The 22,515-nt window shown below is 36.6% G+C and overlaps 1 protein-coding gene across 3 annotated transcripts in view; it reads left to right on the top strand.

Moving 5' to 3' along the window:
* The window catches only part of LOC131432618 (regulator of G-protein signaling loco), a 120,948-nt gene extending 98,999 nt beyond the window's left edge, over window positions 1–21,949 (top strand). For 2 of the 3 annotated variants that reach the window (XM_058598992.1, XM_058598993.1), the window contains 5 exons: window positions 7,344–7,664; window positions 7,722–8,347; window positions 8,406–9,514; window positions 9,576–10,058; window positions 21,077–21,949. In XM_058598992.1, coding sequence (XP_058454975.1) covers window positions 7,344–7,664; window positions 7,722–8,347; window positions 8,406–9,514; window positions 9,576–10,058; window positions 21,077–21,762 — 3,225 coding nt within the window. In that variant the 3' untranslated portion in view covers window positions 21,763–21,949. Of the gene's footprint in view, window positions 1–7,343; window positions 7,665–7,721; window positions 8,348–8,405; window positions 9,515–9,575; window positions 10,059–10,148; window positions 10,244–21,076 lie in introns of all 3 variants that reach the window. The other variant, XR_009229921.1, reaches the window with a different exon arrangement.
* Window positions 21,950–22,515: the final 566 nt, after the last annotated feature.

The raw sequence follows: 22,515 nt of genomic DNA, 5'->3' as shown, positions 1-22,515 counted from the left end.
TATAACCATAACTCTAAGTGGCGAAAAAAATCTAAGTGGAACTCGATAGAACTTTTTTTAGGGCTTTTCAAAGTTAGTTTTAGTTATTGAATTATGCCAACCCCTTTAAAACTAGTTTTCTAATCATAACTTATTTCAAGTTATTTTTTATACATACAGGGTCCGCCTACATTTTTTTGAACTAGCTGTTATTTCGACATTGGTAACCTTAATGTCACTTCTGATTTGACAGAAACTTAGTTTTATCCTTCCGCAGAACGAAAATGGTTGTGTATATACTGGGCGATCAGCTTGAAGAAGACGCCGATTTTTGCCTTCTCGGATGAGGCACATTTTCATCTCGGCGGGTATGTTAATAAGCAAAATTGTCGCATCTGGGGGACGGAAAACCCGCACGTTATCATGAAGAAGCCGATGTATCCTCAGAGAGTGACGGTTTTGTGCGGATTTTGGTCTGGCGGGATCATTGGGCCATTTTTCTTCGAAAATGAGGCAGAAGCCGCTGCCACGGTCAATGGCGAGCGCTACCGCGCCATGATTAGCGATTGGCTCTTCCCGTTATTTGAAGAGGAAGACTTGGACACCATTTGATTCCAACAAGACGGCGCTCCGTGCCACACAGCCAACACTACGATCGATCTTCTCCGCACAGTCTTCGAAGATCGAATTATCAGTCGAAATTCGGATGTCGTTTGGCCGCCTCGGAGCTGTGATTTGACTATTATCTTTGGGGGGCTGTCAAAGATAAGTGTTATGTGTACAAGCCAGAGACAATTCAAGCCTTGAAGGACAACATTCGTGCAGCCATAGCTGAGATAAAGCTGCATACAATCGAAAATGTACTAAAAAACTGAACCGACCGTGTGGCGTACTGTAAGGCCAGCCGAGGCAGCCATTTGAATGAAATTATATTCCACAATTAACCGGAAGGATTGTACTTTAATATGAAAAAATAAATTTTGAAATCGGATAAACCGTTTGTGTTTTATTGCATGTTTAAAAAAAAAGTTACATGGTGGACCCTGTACTTTGTTTGGAATAATTGTAGAAAATATAAAATCCCATAGTTTTGTAGAAGGTAATGCATAGTTTTATTCTGTTCTGGAAAAGTTATACACCATTTATATTTTTACCTAGGAAACCTTGTACTGAAGCGAAATATTCAACTTAATGCAGCAAACTTTTACAATACTTATAGGAAAATATATTCCTAATCCAATTTATTTTCCAATGAGAATATCCTGAGTACTATTCGTGTGACTCATTTTTACTATGGCCATGTTGAAACCATGAAATGGGGAGGGCGTCACGCGTCTGCTATTTCTGTAACTCACTTTTGCAGTGAGCGTAGAGATGGGCAATTCGCTCCTGAGCTATTCTAGTGAATCGAATCTTTAAAGTGAGCTGATAGCTCACAGCTCTTTTTAAAAGAACCGCAGTCCACCAGTTCACCGCACTGGTAAGGAGGGATGCCAGGCTCACAGATTAATCTGTGTTTCACAGATTGTCAACCTTTTGCACTGATAAAAAAAATTTTCACAGATATCTGAAAATGGTCACAGATTCTGAAATTGAGCACAGATTTTTGAGATTGATTACATTTTAGCACCGAATATTACAGAGCGGTAGGAAATAGTGAGACTTTATTTTTTGCTTACCAAAATGATTCCGATCAGCTACTATGGAAACAGGAAAACGTGCACAGATTTTGCACAGACAGGTTTTTAGCTTGATCACAGATTTTTGAAAAAATGACCTGGCATCCCTGCTGGTAAGGTGGAAACAAGCTACGAGCTGAACGGATCTTCGGCTCTTGAAGAGCGAGTTATAAATGAGAATAAATGTGTGCATGAGCTTTTGTTCGTTCTTCCAAATGTGTATCTATCCTTCTTTAACAGATTGAATGAGCCATTGTCGATAAGAAATCTCACCTCTCACTCAGTAGGCTAAGGTACATTCAGGGATGCCACTTTTGCAGATATTCTCAAATATGACATAATAATAATTCACAGACAAGTTAGTTAGCATTGTTCTTTGTGCATCAATGATTGCGATCATGCATATGAAAGAAAAACGGCGCTCAAACAAACCTTCAGTTCAATCTAAATGAGTTGGTTAGTTGATACATTGAATCGATTCCCTTTAGTAAGTTGATCGGTTCGGAGCTGCTCACCGGTATCAGCTGCTTCGCACATCTCTAAGTGAGCGTCGCAGAATCAGAATATCGTCTTAAAAAACGTGTTGCTTCGCGATAACTCAATTTATTTTCACGTTTAAAAATGAAATCTCTTCGTAAAGCGTTGTACTTTTACTTTTCATATTTTGTTTGGAAAACATTTTTCCGTTTTTTTAATCTGTGTTGAACTTTTGATAATTTTTCTGATTTCCAATATTTAAAACTAACTTTGAAAACGACCTAAAAAAATTACATCGAGTTCCAATTAGATTTTTTTCTAATATTGTCAATTGTCAAAAAGTAAACAACATAAAAATCACAACAATTTGCTAAGGTTACGCGTGCAAGCATCAGCTTGTCTATGCGTGTTTACGCGCACTTTGTAGTAGATACTTTAGAAATAGAGGTAGATTCTACGTAGATAAAACAAAAAAATAACTGTTTTTATAATAAAGGGAATATATCTCAAAAAATATTTTTTTTTACATTATTCATATCTTCAGCAAAAATACTTCAAATGTTTTTTTCTTCAAAATGAGATAGAAAAAAAAAATTTTTGCGAAAAAAAAACTATTTTCATTCGAAATTGGTACTACCCCCTTAACAAGAACTAAGGTGCCACTTTCAAAAGAAGCATAATATTATCTTGTAAAACTTCTTCCAAGACACGTTAGCTCTTAAAAATCAGTGAAAGTCAGTACAGACTTTTGATCGGCAGCACATATGAAAAAGCTTGGTTGAGCAAAATTGTGCGCAATGATTAGTTCAATTACTCTTCTAAAGACAACTTTTCGGTGGAACGTTTCACAAAAAAGTTAGAATAAAAAAAGTGATTTTTCTGGAGCCACACTACTTTTACTAGGGAAAATTGATGTAACTCGATCTAATGAAGAGCTAGAGAGGTGCTTTTTTCAACAAAGTTGCTCGCAATAAAATTTCCTACAACTTTATTGTACTACGAATTCATTTTTGAGTTCAATTAAGAAAGATAGATTTCAGCTTTCGATTTAAATGAGGACCACCCTAGTAACTTTTTTCATCAAAAGGAGCGCCATTTGATTACAAACAACTTTTGTGAAGACACTAACTACAAAACACTAATATTTAATAGTGAAAACATTTTTGTCACGCTAATTTTCCGTTTCAGACCATAGTGCACTCGTCTAGCAAAACTGTATCGCAAATTTAACTACCCCTCAGTCCAGTTACTGAGGGGTAGTTAATGTCAAAATGGAATCTCTTAAAAAACTGTTGAAACTTGCAACACTAATTGATGAATTATTGATTTTGAATAACTGTTACCCAAACCTTGGTTATTGCATATTGAAGACTTGAGGAAAGTAAACAAAATAAACTGCCTCGACTTGAAGATCCTTATTTCGCGGCAAGTTGCAAGTTCTGCAGCATCATCATGCGTAAGGGCGGTTGATCGATCAGTTTAGCTGGGGCTTGAAAATACGAAAAAATTCTTGTAAAACCAGCGCATTCAAGTTACCGTATGGTCAAGATCTTTCATATTGGATACTTTTGCTGCGTTGTCGGTTTTACATACATCCGTCGATACTTTTTAAACAATTTAACGTAATTAGACTTCAGAGTTCTATAATGGCTGTCTGCTATATGAATAGGTTTTAAAATGGTAGCAAACTGCAAAAGTCATTGAATCCGTAAGTGCGAATCTTTTTATCAATCTTATTTATGCACTTCATATGTAAAATTTAAAATGTAAAATGTAAAATGTAATGACCGTGAAAGACACTTGAAAACCACGGAAATGAAGTTTCTTATGATATGGGATCTGATCAGTAGTGTGACCTGTAAAAACAAATTTCCTTTAAATAATTTGATTATTGGTTCTCTAGCAGCGTGCAGCCTGGCACGGAATTCCGGGTTTGTTGACAGTATATGAAGCAACGACAACGGAAATTCGAGTGGATATTCCTAAAGGAATGACCGTCGTCATGAATGAGTTTGATGTTTACACTACAGGTAGAGCTCCTGAGTAGCCCTCGATATATGATATAACATAACACCTGTCTATCGCAGCACTACATCTAGCGTCAGATTTGGATATCGTGCACCCACCCAGGTAACCAATAAGCACTAATAATGGTATTAAAATAGCCTTTTATGAACACCAAAAAAAGCTTATAGTTCTATATCTGCAATCTGAAAGCTTATCTGTTGTAAATCAATCAGAATTCAGCGTTCAGAATGCACACCAGCCATAAATAAGTATTATCTATGAATAGCCGTATATTTTGCCAAAGTCGGCATCAATTCAGTCTCAAGTGCGATTAAAATGCCAATTAGCGATTATTTGCTGTCATCGTAAAGGTAAAGGTAAATCGCTCACGAACACTTTTTTGATCCGATTTTCCTTCGAAGTGGCTGGTCGTGTCGTCGTTTAAAGTTAATACAGATTTAAATGTGGCAACTCTGCATGCTCTACAGTTTGAATGTTTTGATACTCATTGTCCTATAATTTCAGAACCGGAAGCCGGATCTGGATGAAATTGCACAGTATCTTTTAAGACACTGCGATCTTTAATTTGAACCATGATTTATGAAAATCGATTTAATCATTGCTGAGAAATCGAAGAGAGTTCCGTTTTTGGAGCCTTACTTCACTACTACCGGTGCATTCGGAAGCGGAAATTGGGGACTAGTAGTCCCAAAGTAGATTTATATATTCACTAACTAGATGAATCAACCAGTAAATTTTATAAGAATTGGCACCTTGTTTCGCCATCACTTGTGAAAAAATACTCATGAAAATGATCATTTTTCACTTATCTTATCGCGCTGTAATATCGGAAACGGAAGTCGGATCGGGATTTTTTTCAAGAATTTCAGTACTTTTTATTTGACTCTTAGTTTGTAAACATCGGTTAAGAAATTTCCGAGTAAATTGAGTGCGCATTTTCTCATAGATTTGCACATATCACCCTGTAACTCTGGAACCGGAAGTCGGATCGGGATAAAATTCAATAGTAGTCTATGGGACCATAAGACCTTTCATTTGAATCGGAGTTTCCGATTGGAACCGATTTTCAGCCATCTCTGAGAAAATTGAGTGACAATATTTGTCACATGTACACAGACACACATACATACAATATTTTTCACATGTATACAAACACACACACACACATACATACATACACACACAGACATTTTGTGATCTCGACGAACTGACTTGACTGGTCCGTTCAAAAGGTAAAAATATTTCTTTCAAGCTTATTCATTTTCGAATTGCCAAATGCTTTCAACAGCGATTGGGTCTGAATTTTTCACATGCCACAATCAAGCTCCGGATATAATAAGGGGTTACACCACTGTAGAAAAAAAAGAGAAGGACTTTTTTAGGGAATTATTTTGGGATCCAAAAAATGGAGTAATTAGAATTTTATATAAAGCACTTTTTAATATGTATATTTAAGTACAAAAAAAATGATCAGTTAAAAAATTGAAAAAAAAAATGGCGACTTGGCGGCATTTCCGCGAAAGTGCTGCATTTTGACGGCTGGAAATTCAACTCCTGCAATTTTCGAGCTAGAACAAAAAACAAAACATTTTCTAATGTCATATTGAAGTGTGCATAGAGGTACGTAGGGGTTTTTTAATTAATTGATTTTCTGTAAAATGGCAGCCCGTTGATAATAAAACCGCATTTTTTCACCACAAAATTGTTCATAAAAAAATATATTCACCATTTTCAAAAACCCCTACGTACCTCTTGGGAGATAGCTATCGAGAATATTCTGTAATTTTTTTGAATCGATTGGCAAGATTTACTTGACTTATGTTTCCGGCCAGCTCAAAAAACGTAGTTTTGAGACACAAAAGGCGCTCGGAGTATAATAGTCGGAGTCTCGCGGTAAAACTCGAAATTAAGACGTCTAGAAATTTTTCCCGCTTTTCATCTTTTGGAATATTATTTTTAAGATCATACATGACCTTTTGCAATGAAAAAAAAATCCGATTTTTTTAAATTCTACAGTGGTGTAACCCCTCAATTTGATTCTATTCAATGCATCGGTGCTCCATCAGTCCGATCAAGATAGAGATCCTACATCAAATATTTTCATTTAAAAAACGTGTTATGTAATGCTATGCAGGTTTAGTAATATTTTGAATTATCCATACATACACTTGAATTGTTGAAAAGGCCCAAGGAAACGAAAGAAGCATACAAATTTTCCTTGTAAAACACGTGCAAACTTTTTTGATTATCCTCGGGAGAAAAATTCTCTGGTTTAAAAGGAATAAAACTAATGAAGTTAATTCAAACAGACTTAGTTGTATCATTACACAAATAAATTATAGATAGAAATAACCAATTTATTTTTCTTGTTGCAAAAATTTTTTTTCGTTACCCAGGATCAAAATTTCGTTCAAATAAAAAAGTTATAATTATTGATGTGGAAGGGAGTAATGGGTTCAAAACAATCATATAGCCTTGGTATTACCTTCTGTTTCAACAGACTTCGCAGCCGATTCAGAGTGTACAGAACCATTGCATGACTGGTGCTACGATTCTACTGGCACTACGAATCCTTCCAGGAGCTGGAACATACGACAACTAGTTCGTAGGACTAGTGCCCTATGCATTGAACCGCCAACCCGCGATGGCATCATATTCTAGCTTGAAATTAACAGAAATCATATTTAAAAATCTGCTGACTGTTTTGTTATTTTAAACAAGCTCCATTTTTCTGTGTGTACCTTGTTCTTTGCGATCGTCGTTCCCACGAAGAGTGGTTTACTACTGTGTCGATTAAAAGTGAACTGAAGTTTCTAACTATTTGTCTAGTTGAGTTAAAAAGTACCTAATAATCAATGATAGCATAGGAGCTAACAGAGGACAAGAAATTTCATACCGTGAACCATAACACGATAATCACTCTATTGCACTGTTAAATACACTTTACCATCAAATCAAAACACTTGTAAATGTGTTGGTATTGAAAGCTTCAATGCCACGGCAAAAGTGTGGTATAGCTCGAGCTTTCAGATAGAAGCTTGAAATATTTCATGAAATGTTTCATGTCAAGTTTGTTCAATCAGCAGCGTGGATCCAGCCGTTAATTTTCTACTCATATTTACTCAAACTGTATCCAATTATCATAACTAATATGAATACCCTTCTCTTATTTAACTCCAGAACAAGCAAATCAACCACAATGCATCACCATTCCGACGTTGGGGTCAGTCGTCGCTGCGGTCTCGTTCCGGTGAACAGCGAACACCGAGTGCGTCCCATCGAAGGCCATCGTCGTTGGCCGCTTCGGAAAGTGACGTCTACACGAAGTCCATCGATGATGATTATAGTTCGACTAAGAGTGGATACAACCCGTATACCGATGCTACCGGTACGGTGACTTCCGTTCAGGCTAGTGAAAGTAGTGGACCGACCGGAGTGGCGTCATGGGGAACTTCGTTCGAAAAGCTACTAGAGGATGCGGCTGGATTACATACATTTTCCGTGAGTATCGAACTGCATTTTTGTTCTACGAATTTTGTTTAATTTGCTTTGTTTTAGGAATTTCTCAAAAAAGAATTCTCAGCCGAAAACATTTACTTCTGGACGGCGTGTGAAAGGTACCGTCTGCTTTCGGATCGCGAGGAACGAGCCAAAGAGGCCCAAGCTATTTTCGCTAAACATTTAGAATCGGGTTGCAGCGAACCGGTAAACGTGGATTCGATTGCCCGCAACATCGCTCAGGAAAATTTGCCACAAGCGGAGCAAACCTTGTTCGCTGCTGCTCAGAAACAAATTTTTAATCTGATGAAATTCGACAGCTACCAGCGATTTATAAAGTCTGACATGTACAAGACCTGTTTGGATTCGGAAACGAAGGGACAGCCTTTACCCTATCCGGGTGAACAATTAGATCCACTATTACGAACGAGTTTTGCAGTTCAATTGACAACCAAACTGAAGAAGTCGCTAAGTAATGCTGAAGATCGCCGAAGAAAGTCTCTGCTTCCATGGCACCGCAAGACAAGGTGCAAGTCTAAGGATCGGGGTGATGCTGAGATCAAAAAAGAGAGCGGCAAGTCTACGCTCTCGAATGGCGGGGGTACCGGAGGTAGCAGCAACACGTTGAAGGTGCTTTCGACTAATTCCACTAGTGATATTCATAGTTCCAGAAGTTCGCTGGCTAGGTGAGTTGAGAAGTCAGTTTCAATTGTTTACAATCTGATCAACAATGAAATTTTTCAGCTTTGATGCCGCTATCGGAAAGTCCTACGATCAGGATGACACGCGCAACACCTTGTGTCGTGTGATTTTATCCAACGGTGCGACGACGGTAGTCCAGACTCGTTCGAATGAAACCATCAAGGAACTGGTCGAGAGGCTATTAGAAAAGCGAGGGATTGTGTACAATGCGTACGAAGCATTCCTGTCTGGCAATCACAAACCCCTAGATCTTGATGGTCCGTCTTCTAGTCTCGCTGGGAAAGAGGTGAACATCGATCAAAGGGTCGTGTTCAAAATAAGCCTACCCAATAGGAAAATGATTTCAGTAAAAAGTAAGGCTACAAAACCTCTCGGTGATGTTTTGAGGCCGATCTTGTTGAAATACAACTACGAACTAGATCAAATGAATGTCTACTCGAAGGATGCCTTTCTAGACATGACCTATCAGGTGACCAGCGTGGATGGACTGTGGTTGCAAGTTCGCAATGGCAATGAGAATGAGTTTCATCAGGATCTAGCGCGAACGATAGCTTCGCGGTCGGAAAGGTCATACGCCAACCAGGTGCCTCCACTTCCTATTATCGCAACGGCTCAGCACCAGCAGATAATTAATCATTTCCAGCAGCAACTGCACACTCAATCACAAACGCAATCCCAGCCGCAAAATTTTGCATTTCCTTCCAATGCACCGACCTTTCTGAATAACAATATTACTAAAAAAGGACAATCGACTGTGTATGGAGGGTCTTCGCACAATAATAACAACAACAATAACAACCACCTGAAGAGCAAAGAGGACCCGAAGGATGACAACAACAAACAGGAACTTAATATGCTGGATGAGATCACGAACAAAGTGTTTAATGAATTGATGAACGGTAAAATAGCGAATGGGAAAATCGCCGAGGATTGTACGTCGGATAGTTCTTCGACGCGGAGGGACCGCTTTCGAAGACGAGGATCGAATGCTCCATCGGAAAGTGGACGAGGAGCCAAGAGCAAGAAATGCTCGACCGGTGGTTCGGAGGATGGTGGGGAAAGTGTGAACAATGGTGGTACAAAAAAACCGATTATAGCCAAATTGAAAGCGGGAGTGAAGCTTCAGATGCCAACTCGTTCACAGAATGATGGTTTGTGTTATTGATGTTATATCGAGATGAAATTTATTAATGTTTAACGTATTTGTTTTAGAATTACTAGAAGGACTTAAACGTGCTCAACGATCGCGATTGGAGGACCAGCGTGGCACCGAAATCAACTTTGAATTGCCGGATTTTCTGAAAGACAAAGAAAACTTCACCGGAACTGGAACTAGTAGCTCTGCAACCGGTGTCACATCATCGACTGTGCCAGCATCGTCTTCGAAATTCGGGCGGAAGTTGGGCAAACGTTCGGAGTATGTGACAAGCTCATCGTTGGAGTTTCCGTTATGCGCTAGCACAAGTGGTGGATCCTTGCAGCAAATTAATAAACCCCAGCCTGCCCCTAGGCTATCCATTGCCGGTTCGAGAAGTCTACTGACTAGTGACAGCCGGGGTCCTACATCTCCGGGGGCACCCGTCCATTCGACATCGAGTGAGAGTAACTTGAACAATCTGTCCATTCGCTGTAACCCGTCGCCACTGACGCTGGATGATAATGGAAATGGATCCCAATCGGAGAACAGTTACGCGGGTAAGTTGGATAAAGTTTTCCGTTTGAATCAATTTGTTTATCCTTGTATGTTTGTTATAGTTTACATTTTTTAATTTTAACATTATGCAGGCAGTTTTGCGAGCGTTATCGAAATGGCGATGAGTGTAATCTGATAGAAACGAATGTTTCGTTTCTATCGTCGGATAGTGCTGATTCAACCTACGGTATTTACCCAATAGCAATTTGTCATTCTGTGTCTTTGGTTTGCACTGTCACCGGTAGCACTGCGGTATATTTTCATTATCAATTTAGTTAAACGTGTGTCTACTGTGAAGTAATTAGAAATTTTAAAGTAGCTTTCCGGTTTTTTTTATTCGTGTAGTTATTTAGAATTCTTCCAACTATAAATTCCGATATTAAAAAAAACTAGAAATGAAAGATTTATTTTGTTTGTTAAGCTGTAAGGTCGACTTGAACTTAGTTGCACTTTTCTCAGTAGGTTAAGGTTGGGTAAGACTGCAAGAGGGGCAAGTATGCCTTCTACATCATTTTCACACAGAATGAACATTTATTAGCCATACGAATATTTGGGTTTTTACCACTTATTTATTTAGTCGTGAAATCCAAACAAACTAGATCGCGCCATTAGCACACAAATAACATAAGAACAAAATCTTACAAAATAAGAGTTTTTTAATTATCGATTGGGCTTCATTTTAACCGCAGATCATTGATGCACCTTTCAGTTCAACATTTGTTCAAAATGTAGTAACATAGTACTATCATTTTTAAATCGGTTCATGACGGGGCAAGTTCGCTGTATTGCTATGGGGCAGGTGTGCATAACAGACGATGAACAAACCTAACCTCAAAGTCGATCAGTGTCAAAACATTCTACGTAAACCAATAATTAAAATCAGTTTGAAAACGATGGTACTGACATATAAGCGGGTTTCTTTGCGTTTCAGTCTTGCTGTATGTGCATCGCGGTGGTTCATCAATTCGGAAGGTTGTCACCGCGGAAAAACCTAGGAATAGTGTGTCAACCTACCGGAATCTCCATTGGGGAAGCCGATTCGAAACGATATTTTATCAACCCGCAGGAACTGGTGTTGGTAGATCATATTTTGAAACAGTGCTGTTACGGTATTTGTACTCGAGACCTGCGGAGTTTGTCGATTGCATTAGCCGAATAACGGTATAGATCATGCGTTTGATTGGAACTTTACTGGAATGGCTGTTGTGGTGCCACATTCGGTTTGTCCGAAAATGGGAAAGTTGCATTACATTGAAATCTTGTGTATGTCTTGAAGCATCGAACAAATCTCAATAAATCACAGAAAATGATTTGAATATATGCTCGAATTAAAATGAAGAAAAAAAGGAAAACAAATGATTATTTACTATATTTGATGTCTAAAATACACGAGAATCTTATTGATTGGGTTTTGGTAACTTTGGAGTTATTCCGACGGATAACGTCTTTTTTACCGCACTTTCCGAAATCGCGAAAATAATTTGGGGTTAATTCAGTACAATTTAGAAAAAATATCAAATCGGGTCTGTCTCATATGAAAAGTAGTCGCATAGCTGTCCCACGTATTAAAAATCGCGTTTTAGTAACTAAACAATGTACAGGTTGCATTATTTTATTTTCTGACAACTGTACAAATATTTAACGCATGGCAATACATGCAAATATCTAGATAAAGTATGATAAACTATCTTTGGATATGGCCGGTACGATAATTCAATCTCAGTTGCTCGTCAAAATAACTTCCTTCAGAATCAAACGTATTGCACCCATTTATACTCACAATTTCATCTTCCAAACCAACAACTTTAGGAAAAGATTCAGCATTTTTCCTATTCAGTATTGTGCTGAACGAGAATTTCAAAGGCGTTGAAACTTGATTTGTTTCCTCTTTGTCATTTGATAATTTGAACAAACGAAAACTCATGCTAGCATCATAGCGGGATTGTAATCGGAGTTGAAAAAAATGTTTGAAATTGATAAATAACGGTACGAAGTCTCATTTGAGCAATTCCAGAAATGGGTAACAAGTCATCAACAAAAACTTGAGGTTTCATGAACTTCTTATACCATTATCTCGAGAACTGTAAAGTTTAAGAGAAAAGTCGCTATGTGTGAATTTATTGCTTTAATCTGTGAAGTTATATTGTAGTGATAATAGGATATTTTTTAGAATGAACTTAAAGTTTGTAAAGTGTTCTAGCTGTAACTTTTTCATTTTTTTTGTTTTGCTTACGTTTCATCACATCAGTGCATAATAGATATAGTCGGGTAAGCATTTCTTCTAAATTTTCCCGTGCCCGACCCGAACCCGAGATAAATTTTTCTTCCAAATCCGAACACGACCCGTATCCGAGAATAAAAATCTCTACTCGTCCCGACCCCAGTCTTGGTGATTGCCGATAATTTGGCAGAGAGAGGCTCGATATTTCTCTGAATTGTATACAACATCGTCAATCTGGTAGATAATGCTACAAAAACTCGTAGCCTCTCAATGCATGAGCCGTGAGAGAATTTTCCTACATTTCTTCGCTCCACCTTACACTCTGAGTATTTCACGATCCTTACCAAAATAGATACAATTTTGTAATTAGGTTTTGCACGAACATGACATAACCTCACAAAAATGAACAGAATGAACTTTTTTTGACAGTCGACGTGTACTTGTTTACAGTTTAAAATTTCATCAGAACTTCATCGTTCGAATGTAAAAATTGCAAGTCGCCTCACACTCAACAGATTCATACATAAATCGCTCCTTGATGCTGGAAACACACACAGGGCAATCTTTTTAGTTATTTTCACTGTGGAATACGTTTTTAACAGGCACTTTTTCGTCATTTTTTCAATTTTTAACTTGCAGTCGCAAGACAAAACAAGTACACGGCAACTGTCAAAGATGAACTTGATTCATCGGCAGTTCATTTGTGTCGTCATCGTGCAAAACCTAATGATCGGCGCTGTGTGGAATTTACCAAGGAAGAATCGCAAGTTGACAATTATCGCAGAAAATCGATTCGATAATTCGACTTGATGATTCTCATACCCGCACGGCTTTTTGGCTACCTGGACAGCCATGGGCACAAGACGGCTACCAAAATTGTTTCAGTGACGGCTGTCAAATCCAATTTGGCAAAACATAGTCGCCTGTATCTTAGTTAGCCGAGCGTTTTCCGCTTTTCACCTTCGCTGAAAATGTCAAAGATTTCCATCGGTATAACAAACGGCTGGCAGCCACGTCTACCTCAGAAATCCTGGTGGATACGGTTGTATCGTTTAAGGTGTATGTCTGGTAACGGCGAGGCAGCCGGACACCAGAATGGCTGCCAGCCATATTATGCCCGTTGTCAGCCATTAGTCAGCTTTCTGGCAGCCAAGCCAATGCGGGTAGTAGGTTCAAATATTTCAAAATCCTTCACAGACATTTTCATAGACACAACTTATACACTCATGCACATAGTTAGAATAAGCGGCAATAGTAAAATGATTCTGTCGCAATTATCCAATGCCCGTATAGGATCGGATCGCAAAACGAGAATGAGCGACCGTTTGTTGCTTCAGAGCGAATCCGCACAGCAGCGTGCTAACCCATGATGCTCAGATGGGTCATCGAAGGAAATTCGCTCTCGCACTAGTGTCCATTCTATGTTAAACAGAGCTTAAACAGAGTCACGCATTCTCATTGAAAGAATCCAATCCAACAGCCTCATTTTCAATATTTTACTGTCTCATTCGTAAATGACCGACACCAGAACAAACGAAAAGAGACGAAACATTTTCGTTTCTCATTGAAAAAAGAGAGAGTATAATTGCCAACGTCACTCTTTCCTCTATGACAAGACAAAAACCAAACTAACGTCTGTGACGCTTTTCTATAAAGAGTGACTAGTATGTAACAAATCGAAGTAATTACACCCCAGAACGTCTTTGGAAACCAAAACTACTACAGATTCGAACACCAACAGGTAAAAGTAAAAACCTTTTTCTGTCATTTTAGATTCTCAAAGCTTCGGTTGAATACCGACACTGTATACTATGGGATTTTCACTGAAAACCGCAAATGACTGAAAGGGTAAATGAAAGAAAGAACACAATTTTGAAACTACTGTTCCGCTTATGTCATTGACTGGATATGGATTTCGTTCTCATATTTTACAAGCGAAGCGTCTATTTTGAGTCAATGAAGATGACTTTTATTAGCTCTGATGTTAAATGAACCCTGCCGGTTTTTTTTTGCTGAGATGATATCCGTCTCTCTTTGAGGGCACTGATTGAATCGCGTGAAGAGTTGCTAGAGAGCGTTCTTTGATAAGATAAAAGCCATCTTTGCCCGACCCGAACCCGATAGAAGTCCTGAAACCCGACCAAAATGTTTTAACTCGAACCCGACCCGTACCCGTTGAAAATGAAAAAATCGACCCCCGCATCTGACAAACAAATACTTTTCTGTACCCGCATCCGACCAGTAGCGTCGGGTTCGGGCTCGGATCTCTAGTGCATAGCAGCAGTTGTAATGAGGGTCTTTTTTCTATTCAGTTCGTTCAGATATTAAAAACATTTGGTATAGTACAAACAAAAATAAACTTGGAAACTAGTCCATGTTTAACACTCCTAATACCAAGCCTAAAAAAGTTACGCGAAGCACCAAGCCTCAAAAAAAGTTGGAACGGTAACTTTGAGCTATCATAGCTCAGTTGTTACTTGACCAATTTCGATAAATTTTTCACCCTCGAATTTTGTGAAGTTTGTGGATTATTTTAAGTATATCGTTATTGGCAATCTTTTAGGAAAAACTAATGAAAATCAGATTTTTCCCGTTCCAAGTTTTTTTTCGAGCTCAAAACGTGCCCTATCTGCATTCATGCGGCACCTGCATCGTGAATCGGATATTGCGAACTTCAACTTTACCGAGTCATAACTTTGTTGTTAGTCAACCGATCTTCAAAATTTGTTCACCATTGAAAAGGTAATACTTCCAGAAATAAAATGCACTGAAAAAAACTGAAAAATAGGGTTATCTACCCAAAGTTATAATGAAAACTGTAGATAGATGACCTAAGAAAAGATGAGACTTTTTACTATGATCGTAAATATCTCGAAATTCAAAGCGATGACCTATATATTTTTATACATCATTCGATTGCTAGTGATACCAGCTACAATGTTCGCTCAATTACCATTCCTACACAATCAAAAGAAAACATTGAGAAATCGATGAATTTATAAATATATATGAATTTTTCATTTTTTTTTCACATGTTTGTATATAACTCGAAAATTAAAGCGATGACATGTACATTTTTTTGATTCAAAATATTGAAATCATTACCAGAAACAATGTATTGTTGATCAAAATTATATATCCGTTCAAAGAATCTCAAGAAATTTGGTACAAATACAGAGAATTTGTGTTATTGGGAAAATTTTGCCAAAATCATGTTGTCAAAACTTTGAAATTTTATGACATATATTTTTTTATTATTTTAGTTGGAAATTTATTATAAACAAAATTTACAAAAAAAAAACTGAAACTTGGATTTCACTGAAAATTTTAAAATTTTTAGGAAATAACCTAAAACTCTTAAAATATTGTTGTATTGGACAAACGATCTAAACAATTTTTATGCACAACACAAACGCATTTGATAACTACTAAAATTCTGGTTTTGTTGTAGGTTTGCCGTAGAATCTCAAAAAATAGATGAAAGATCGGAAATTTTAAAATTTCCGAGTTAAATTGCATTGCACAGTGGTCCGGATCCACAATTTAGGGGGACAAAAACATTTGTGGCTTAACCTTATACTTTAGAGCTATGATGTCTTCAAAACAAATGATCAGTGAAGATAAACCATATGTCGATGTACATGGTATTAGGGTGGCTCTTATTATTAAGGTGATCCAAAACTTATTTTCCGGATGTATTGAGATAGAGGACTGCATTTTTCGGCAAAACTGTAGATAAACTTATATCGAGCAGCTTTGCTGAGGACATCATAGTAGTATCTGCAACGGTTTTAGTGTTACAGCTATTTTTAAAGAGCAACTTAGGGTGTTCCTCAAAAAATCAGATTTTTTTGCACTAGCATTTATATTTTTCGCTTTTCGTATAGGTATCTATGAACATCTTTTAGAGTTTGTTAAAACCAATTTTTTAATGACTGGCGTGTTCAGGTAGCGTTTTCTGAACCGAAGTTATGAGCAAAACTAGTTCAAAAACAGGTTATTTTTAAACTGCTATATCTAACATTGAGAAAAACGAAAAAAATCCGTTTCTTGTATTTGACAAAAAATATTTTCGAGCATGTTTATAAAAAAAGGCGGAGGAGATATTTTTTAAAATTTTTTTTCAATTATGTTCATACATTGGATTTTTTCATTGAAAAATATTCGTATCAGTCATTTATTAGCTATATAAGGTATTTTTGTCTTCTAAAGTGTCAAATTAATTCAAGTGCATATTCGGAAAGAAATCGTTCTGCATTCTTCGGGGAATGCAGAATGGTGTCACTTTTGTAAAATCTCTAACGCTTCTCGGTGGTTGGAGGTTCTATCAACCGTGCATTTTGGCACCTGCAGAACGTTCAGCATCCTTTCGGGGATGCAGGACGACTTATTTCTTTATGTTTTGTGCTGTTTTCCCACCTCACCCAATTCTCAATTCCCTTCCATGTTCCTTTTATCCTTCCCTTCCCATCAGGAAGTTGATGAGAATCTACGCAAGGCACGAATCTCCAAATAACTAGGGGCACATGCCACTTGAGCCAATTAGTTCTGATAACATAGGTGCAGGGTTTCATTCAGTAAAAAGCATTCAAACGAAGAGGTTGTTTTTCGAGACGAAGACAACTTTAAGCTGCGAATAGATTGGTTGGTAGGCTGCTGCAAAGCCAATATTCGGGGCGATTCCAGTTTCACAAGTACCTGAAATAGTGGAACTCACTTCACTGAGAAAGATGGCCTAACCGATTTGAGAACTGTTTCAATTTGTAGGTTACACTAGTTCATGCACTAGCTTTCATGTTTTTCAAAAATCAAACAAAACTGTTTTAAGAATACATTTTTATATGAGAATAAGAGAGATATGAGAAAGGCATCATTACACAACTACTTGGAAAAAAACAAGTTTTACTTAATTTCGTATGATTTTTGTGCTAAATTCAGAATTCTACTTTTTCTAAATTGTTTACTAATAGAAAATTCAAATAATTTTCGAATTCTATACATTCCGAAATAATTCTAAGTTTGTGATATTTAAATTCTAATATTCTATCGATTATAATTGATGTCGTTTAGGATAGCGGAAAATTTAAGATATATTTTTTAGTTCTCAATTGCTAGTAAAACAAAAATCAAGCAATATTTTTTTTTTATTTTAGTTGTTTTTTTTGACCATGGGTTAGTATATGGAATTCGTATAAATTTACGTTCTATTTCTTTTTGTACAAAGCCATTGAAATAATTTAAAATTTTCGTGTTGTCACAAAATTTATTTTATTAATAGAAACAAATTCTACATCTCTTTGAAACAGATGAAATCAAAACGGATTCCAATATTTTCACTTTGATTTGCAGAAACGTTGGAACGCAATATATATCAGAAATTTTGAAATTTTCGATCTTCTACCGATTTTCTGAGATTTTACGGAAAACCTAAAACAAAAAAAAAAATAATTTTAGTAGTTAACAATTCCGTTTGGGTTGTGCATAAAAATTGTTTAGATCTTTTGTCCAATACAAAAACATTATTATTTTTAGAGTTTAGGTATATTTACGAAAATTTTTAAGATTTTCAGTGAAATCCAAGTTTCAGTTTTTTTGTAAATTTTGTTCATAATAAATTTCCAACTAAAATAATAAAAAAATATATGTCATAAAATTTTAAAGTTTTGATTTGTTTTTTTTTTTGGCAAAATTTTCCCAATAATAGAAATTCTCTGTATTTGTACCAAATTTCTTGAGATTCTTTGAACGGATATATAATTTTGATCATCAATACATTGTTTCTGGTAATGATTCCAATATTCTGAATCAAAAAAATGTACATGTCATCGCTTTAATTTTTGAGTTATATACAAACATGTGAAAAAAATTGAAAAATTTATATATATTTATAAATTCATCGATTGTTTAATGTTTTCTTTTGATTGTGCAGGAAAGGTAGTTGAGCGAATATTGTAGCTGGTATCACTAGCAATCGAATGATGTATAAAAATATATAGGTCATCGCTTTGAATTTCGAGATATTCACGATCATAGTAAAAAGTCTCATTTTTTCTTAGGTCATCAATCTACAGTTTTCATTATAACTTTGGGTAGACAACCCTATTTTTAGTTTTTTTCAGTGCATTGTATTTGTGGAAGTAGTACCTTTCCAATGGTGAACAAATTTTGAAGATCGGTTGACTAACAACAAAGTTATGACTCGGTAAAGTTGAAGTATTCAATATTTTCTATGCGACGTTTATGCCAAAGGAAAGAAAATTGGAAAGCAGATAGGGCATATTAGGCGCGTGAAAAAAACTTGGAACGGGAAAAATCAAATTTTCATTGGTTTTCCTTTGCCAATCGTCAGCTACAAAGTTTTGGAATCAATCTACGAACTTCACAAAATTCGAGGGTGTAAAATTTATTGAGATTCGTTGAAAAACAGCTGAGCTATGACAGCTCAAAGTTACCGTTCCAACTTTTTTTGAGGCTTGGTATTTGGAGTGTTAATATTCAATGTAAAAGAACAAAAATAAAATGTGAAGAAAGAGTACATCACACAATAAACACGGTTGAAAACAAAAATATAATTTCTATAAGGTTATGCTTTGTAAACTCACTAAGAATATACTTATTATGACATTAGTTGTATATTGTTTGTTGTGTTTAGATTAGTTTTGACAAGGGCTATCGATGGGTTTTCTCTAATTATTGAATGAAGTAAAAAATTTGGATATTTGTGAATAATTTTAATATTGTATGCCAACTGATCGTATGCATAATGATCGTCGGTCAGTCTTTAAAGTGTTGTAGTAGTTTTTGCACTCATTTGAACACAAGTGTACAAGTTTGAACATCGTGTTTTAAACTCGTGCGCAAACCTGATTATGAACATCACGTTTGTAAAGGGTGTTCCACGAAAAATTTCGAATTTAAAAATGCAATAATAAAAACACGGTTATTTATTAGACATGTTTGATTTCAACAGGACGGCACTACGTGCCACACAGCCAACGAAACAAATGTTCTGTGAACAACTTTCGAAAATCGAATAATCAGCAGAAATGGTGATGAGAATTGGCCTCCGAGAAGCTGCGATCCTACGCCGCTGGATTGCTTTCAATGGGGTGCGGTAAAGGATAAATGTTACGCCAACTATCTAGAAACAATTGAAGAACTCAAGCACGAAATTCGGTGTAATGATTCCTTCCTCAAATTAATAATGTTTTCACATATTAAATTCTTAAAACTGTTAGATATTTTCATCATTAATTTTGACCACTATTTCCGGTACTTTTGAAAGCGGAATCGGGTTACCGATATAGCCGAAGTTGGTTCGTATGATCCACAACTAACATGATCTACAATTTAGAACAGTTCTGAGGCAAATTGAGATTTTTTTCACGTTACTTGCATTGTCGCATTTGACTCCTTGATGCTGGTTTTCAAATTATTCAATTTCCTCGTCTTGTATATTGTTGACCGAACAAAATTTTTGGTTTTATTCGAAGAATCTCACAAGGTAATTTGGAACAGGGTTTTGAATATTATTAATTTCTTCTTGTTTTCAAGCAGCAAATTTCGTCAAGATTCCAAATTCCTGTCGAAATGCTTGAATGTGTTCTATTACATCTATTATTGTATTGTTATACAATTTCCTGAAATTAAGTTAAACATATAATGAGCATGGGTGAAAGCAATACACATTTAAAACTTCGATCACCAATTCATCACACAAGCTTTCATTGTTGAATGTTTCAAAATAGTTCCTCGATCGCAAACTCGATGTTTAAACATATGTTCAAACTTAAACTTACGCACTTGTATATTTCTTCTGTGCACGATGTTCAGGTTTGTAGTAAGTAAAAGTTTAAAATAAATATGTAAAATTGTACACAAGTTCAACACGGTGTATGTTTATTTGAGGACTACCGTCGATGAAATGACCATACATCGTTAATTCATACTTCCAAAGCATTTCTTAAATATGAAGATAAAACAATGCAAGTTTCAGCAGAATTGAAAAATCTATGTATTCATTTAAAGCAGAAGATTAAGAAAGAGGATTATATTTGAAAACAGTGCTCGAAGGGGGAACGGGATAATTAGAAATTCTGGTCTGGTCTATGAATGGTCTCAGAATAGAATGAATTAATATTTTTTATTATTTGATCGATTTCTCGAAACCCTACGTCTCCCCTCACTATCAGAAGATCATCATTTTCTTAAAATTTTGAAAGATCATTAAATTTATATTCTGCACAGGCTAGGTATTTGATTTTACAGTCTAAATGATAGAACCACTATTTACCTTTCATCCGTCGTTTCGGTCCAAATCCATAAATTTTGTTGCTGAGCACCTCCTTTTCTTACAACAAACAAACGTCATTTTTCTATTCATCAGTGTTAGCATCTTAAGCACTACTGTCTGTTCTATTCTGGAAACGAAAAGGTTTTCGTTATCTTCGAATTAGGACGGAAGGGACCTTAGCAGAAAGGCAATTCCAAAATAAAAAATAATGTCACTGTCTTCTAGTCGTACAATTCATCATAGTTTTGATAAGGTCTTACTGAGGGTAACTGCTCATCTATTCAATCAATTTTCATATAGTTTCATCATTTTAAAAAGTGGATCATTAGCATTTTCCGGTAGATGATTTTATGTAGTTCCCGTAATGTTTCAGATCCAAGGAATGGTAAAATAATGTTCGGATGTTCATTTTCTCTAGTAGCACTATATCTGTATGTGTTTTCGTATATGTGTATTGCATTGTTTCTTCTAGTGTATTAAACCTTCATTGCTTTACTTTTTTACAGACACCACATTGGTCTTTACTCATGGTCCTGCAAACTCTTGTAATTCACCGAACGTGTCCCCATCGTCACACTCGATTCACCGCACATCAAACTTCCATCTGCCTAATGCGTCCAGTCACGATGATCTGTATGAGCCGGGACAGCATCCGGGCAAAAGTTACGGCAACGAGGCTCCTGCCGGAAGTTACCATCGGCATCACTACCATCACCATCATCATTCTCAGGTACCACAGAGCTCATCTCATCATCACAATTTTTCGGCAAGTACTAGCAGTGACAGTGGCAGCAGTAGCGGTACGGGAAGCAGCGGCAGTACCAGTAGCAGTAGTAGCGATGGTGAGAACCAGAAAGGGCCGCCTCCACTACCGCCAAAGCCGAAGATCTTACCGATCAAACCGTCCAACTGGGGCCACACGACGGCGTCGTCGATAGGCAGCAGTAGCAGTGGTAGCAATCACATGAGCACCAGTCTATGCAATCTATCCACCGGATCAAGCGGAAACGGTGGCCACGGTGGTAGCCAAAAAGGTTTTAGTGGGAATAAGAGTATCGGCAATAGTAATAATAGTAATACTAATAGTAGTAGGGAAAGACGGTCATCCGGGCAGGCCGCTGGGACTCAGGAACAGAAGTCTCAGCAGACGAGAAGTGTATATTTAGATCATGCAAGTAGCAGCTTTGTGTAATATAGAAACATAGAAAAATATTAGATTACAGGATTCTTCACAGATGTTTTATTTGAAGACTTCGCTTGTAAAGTGAATTTTACTTGTGTGTGCATACTTTTATTTATTGCTCTGTCGATTTTAATGTATTATATTTTGATTGCAGTGTATAAAATTATACTCACAATATAGGTTTTTTTTCAATAAATGTTTTGATTGTAATCAATTTAAATATCACTCAATCCTTCAGGAAGTCGTATAGTAAATACCCATGGGTTAGTTTTAGAAGTGAATGGGGGAAGAGTTCTTAGTGTTAATTGTTCTACAGAAGCTCGTTTCGGTTCACTGACTCGTATGGAGCTTTAAAATTTGTTTTGTGATGAATCTACAAGTCGATCAAGTTTTTTTGTGCACTCACGTTTTCCGGAGTTGGTGGAGATTCCATGAATATTGATTCAAATGGAAAGTCTTGTAGTCCCATACAAAGTTTCTGAATTTTATTTGAATATGACTTCCGTTTTTTGGTTTACCGGGAGATATGCGTAAAAAATGAAAATAAGTTCACCAATTTTTCTCAGAAATAGCTAAACAGATTTCCACAATCCTAGATATAAGTCCTAGTTTTTCATAAAGTTCATCATAAACACTGAGATCTTCATTAACTTTTCGTTTGAGTGTTTGAACAGAATGATATTACAAGGATACTTACTGAGATCTTTTTTACGCGGTTTTAAACGCGGATTTTCGAAGCTACGTGAATTTTTTATATGAATT

Source organism: Malaya genurostris, chromosome 2 (assembly GCF_030247185.1).
Source record: "Malaya genurostris strain Urasoe2022 chromosome 2, Malgen_1.1, whole genome shotgun sequence".
NCBI classification, from domain to species: domain Eukaryota; kingdom Metazoa; phylum Arthropoda; class Insecta; order Diptera; family Culicidae; genus Malaya; species Malaya genurostris.
The sequence above is the reverse complement of the archived record's forward strand: the minus strand, read 5'-3'. Positions and strand labels throughout refer to the sequence as shown.